The 4122-nt window shown below is 38.4% G+C and overlaps 1 protein-coding gene across 1 annotated transcript; it reads left to right on the forward strand.

Annotated features, from left to right (window-relative positions):
• The first annotated feature begins 1679 nt into the window (after positions 1 to 1679).
• LOC144288398 (olfactory receptor 2T29-like) lies at positions 1680 to 2642 on the forward strand. Its single transcript, XM_077855907.1, has one exon. The coding sequence runs from the start codon at positions 1680 to 1682 to the stop codon at positions 2640 to 2642; it is 963 nt and encodes a 320-aa protein (XP_077712033.1).
• Positions 2643 to 4122: the final 1480 nt, after the last annotated feature.

Genomic DNA, 4122 nt, shown 5'->3' on the forward strand with positions numbered 1-4122 from the left:
AGTGAAGTAAGTCAGTCGGAGAAGGACAAACATTATATGTTCTCATTCATTTGGGGAATATAAATAATAGTGAAAGGGAATATAAGGGAAGGGAGAAGAAATGTGTGGGAAATATGAGAAAGGGAGACAGAACGTAAAGACTGCTAACTCTGGGAAACGAACTAGGGTGGTAGAAGGGGAGGAGGGCGGGGGGTGGGAGTGAATGGGTGACGGGCACTGGGTGTTATTCTGTATGTTAGTAAATTGAACACCAATAAAAAATAAATAAAAAAAATACCATGGACTTTCTTCAGAGAGTTAGAACAAATTATTTTAAGATTTGTGTGGAATCAGAAAAGACTCCGAATAGCCAGGGGAATTTTAAAAAAGAAAACCATAGCTGGGGGCATCACAATGCCAGATTTCAGGTTGTACTACAAAGGTGTGATCATCAAGACAGTGTTCATTCATTTGTTTTTACATTCCATATATGGAGGTGGGGTCTGTGGTATTTGAAGTCTGACTTACTTCACTTAGCTTAATACCATATAGGTTCATCCATGTTGTCACGAAGGGCACAATATTATGGATTTTATGGCTTCATAATATTCCACTGTCTGTGTGCAATACACATACACACACACACACACACACTCACACACTCCCCTTCCCCATTCATCTATGGATGGACAGTTAGGTTCTTTCCATATCTTGACTATTGTGAATAATACTACCTGAAGCATAGGAATGCATATTCAATGGAATATTCCCTGGACATTAAAAAGAATGAAACCTTGCCATTTGCAATGGCATGGATGGAGCTAGAGAGTATACTGGTAAACAAAATAAGTCAATCAGAGAAAGACAAATGCCATATTGTTTCAATTATATGTGGAATTTAATAAGCAAAACAAAGAAGCAAAATGAGAGAGAAACAACTATAGAGAAAAAACTGATGGCTACCAAAGGAAGATCAAAGGGGGATGGTTTAGACAGTTGATGGGACTCAAGGAGTGCACATGTTGTGATAAGGACCGGTGTTATACAGAGTTGTTGAATCACTATATTGTGCACCTGGAACAATTATTACACAAGATGTTTTATTTAAGCTGGAGTTTAAATTAAAACTTTAAAAAATTATAGCGATATTTGAAAAAAATAAAATAATTATAGTTGTGCATTATGCTTTTGAATTACTGTTTTTACTTTCTTTTGGTAAATGCATACCCACTAGTGGAATTATGAAGGTATGGATATATTTTTAAATATTTATTTATTTATTTTAGAGAGAGACACAGAAAATGGGGGGGGAGGGTGACAGCAGAGGGATAGGGAGAAAGAGAAGCTCAAGCATACCCCTTGCAAAATGTAGGGTCCAATCCGGGTCTTGATTTCATGACCCTGTGATCATGACCTGATCAAGAGTAGGAGGCTTAACTGACTGAGCCACTCAGGCACCCTTAAGGTACTAATACTTTTGATTAACAGTGTGAGTTTCTACATTTCTAGTAAATTTGTTATATTATGGGTAGTTCACAATCCTACAATGTACAGGAAATTCCCCTTATTAGCACACTGGGTTACTATGTGTAAAGACATGCAAACACACAGAAGCTCAGTAAACATTTATTTCAGGTAGTCATATTCCACGAGTGATCTATTAACTCCATAGTTCTTCTTGGTGAACCAGGTAAAATATAATGGAGAACATCATGTGGGTGACCAACTATACTGGACGATCAGATTTTGACCTAGTGGGACTCTTCAGTCAATCCAAGCACCCAACTCTCCTCTGTGTGGTCATTTTTGTGGTTTTCCTGATGGCCCTCTCTGGAAACACCATCCTGATCCTTCTGATACACTGTGATGCTCACCTCCACACCCCCATGTACTTTTTTATCACCCAGTTGTCTCTCATGGACATGATGTACATTTCTGTCACTGTGCCCAAGGTGCTCATGGACCAGGTCATGGGTGTGAATAAGATCTCAGCCCCTGAATGTGGGATGCAGATGTTTTTCTATTTGACACTAGGAGGTTCAGAATTTTTTCTTCTAGCTGCCATGGCCTATGACCGCTATGTGGCCATCTGCCATCCACTCCGTTATCCTATCCTCATGAACCATAGAGTGTGTCTTCTCTTGGTGTCTTCCTCCTGGATTTTGGGATCTGTGGATGGATTTATGCTGACTCCCGTCACCATGACCTTCCCCTTCTGCAGATCCCGGGAGATTCACCATTTCTTCTGTGAGGTTCCTGCTGTAATGAAGCTCTCCTGCTCAGACACTTCCCTCTATGAGACACTCATGTACCTGTGCTGTGTCCTCATGCTTCTCATCCCTGTGACAGTCATTTCAAGCTCCTATTCTTTCATCCTCTTCACCATCCACAGGATGAACTCAGCAGAGGGACGGAAGAAGGCTTTTGCCACTTGTTCTTCCCACATGATGGTGGTCATCCTCTTCTATGGTGCTGCCGTCTACACCTACATGCTCCCCACCTCCTATCACACCCCTGAGAAGGACATGATTGTATCTGTCTTTTACACCATACTCACTCCTGTTCTAAATCCTTTAATTTATAGTCTTAGAAATAAGGATGTCACAAGGGCTCTTAAAAAAATGTTGAATGTGGTATCTGTCTTACAGGAACCTATAAAATAGGAAATATTTGTACTGTTTTTTTTTTCTTCACTCTACAAATTACAACTTTAAGATCCCATGTCAATGTTTTTCCTCAGATTCTCACACCATGGCTGTGTTATCATCTTTCATGCCTTTTGGAGGAATGTTTCCTTGTACTGGAAAACTCTTAATTTTTACACTTCTGCATTCAAAATATTGGTACAATTGTATTCTATCCATGTTACATTTTTCAGAAGTTTATAATTGTACTGTGATTCAGCTGGAAAATACTCTTATTCTTAACAAATATGTAACAAGATATTTAGAAATAAAGATCATAAGATGTGCAACTCATGAGACAGAGAGAGAGAGAGAGAGAGAGAGAGAGAGAAAGAGAGAGAGGTGACAAACCAAATGGTATATAATTTTAATACATGAATCCATGCAAAAGATATATTAATTCTTTATTGTGCTATTATTATTATTCTTACTAAGCATACTATTCATACTAATTCTCTATAAATTTGAAATTACTTAGGAATAAAACAGAAAGTATCAGACTTTTGTCTATTTAAAAAATTTGTCTTTGCACCATGGTGGCAGTGTAAGTGACAAATCTTGGGAATCATGCACATATTAATATGACTGATCACTAGTGAAATAATACAATTGTTGGCCTGTATTCAATTAGGGTGATTTTGTTCTTTAGGTTCCAAATCTGAAGATATCCAGTGGCTCTTACCTCTCTGAAATCATTAGTACACTGTGGTCTAAGGTACTGTGAGAAAAATATTAACCCCAAGAAGGAGAGTTTATGGTAGCTTCTTTTGAGCATAAAGGGATATCAGAGCTGAGAAATGAAGTATGTAACTTATTATACAAGCAAGGGGAGGAAATCCATCAAATACCTAGTCCTTTATTTGTTAAATTAAGTACCTAATGCCATATTATAATTTAAAATAACAAATAGCTAACCTAATTTAATATATAAATAATGAATGTCTACTGCCCCTATGGAACTTAATCTGTAGGTATTGTTTTGTGCAAACAGTTGTAATAAAATATATAAATTGTTTTGAGCCTCATGTGGAAAGGGTGCAGCTGATAAGGACACACCAATTCTACCTACGACATGTGAGTTCAGCCGAACAAAGAGGCTGAAAGGAGACCCGAGATCTCAATGTTGAACAATGACTAGATGCTACCTTCATACGAGTACAGGAACCTGGGTGGGACCAGGGCTCTTGCTCAAGGACATGATGACACAGAAAAGGAACACAATGAGCAAAGTTCAGGTGGTTGGCCAAACAGGAGGGAAATGTTCCAATGGCACCTCCTTCCAGGTTCACTTTGTACCCTCATTTCTCGCCCTTTGTGCTCTAGGTATTTACAAATGATAATAAAATGACCAGACCTGGATTTTAGAAAAGTTAAATAATTGGAAATAATTGGAGAAGAGCAACACCGTAGGTATGGAGACCAGGTGAATGAGGACGATGAGCTTGATAGTGTGGATCTA

This window comes from Canis aureus, chromosome 18 (genome assembly GCF_053574225.1).
Source record: "Canis aureus isolate CA01 chromosome 18, VMU_Caureus_v.1.0, whole genome shotgun sequence".
In the NCBI taxonomy this organism is placed as follows: domain Eukaryota; kingdom Metazoa; phylum Chordata; class Mammalia; order Carnivora; family Canidae; genus Canis; species Canis aureus.

Excerpts from the sequence above, each read along its gene's own strand:
- LOC144288398 (XM_077855907.1), top strand. The coding sequence starts at position 1,680 with ATGGAGAACATCATGTGGGTGACCAACTATACTGGACGATCAGATTTT.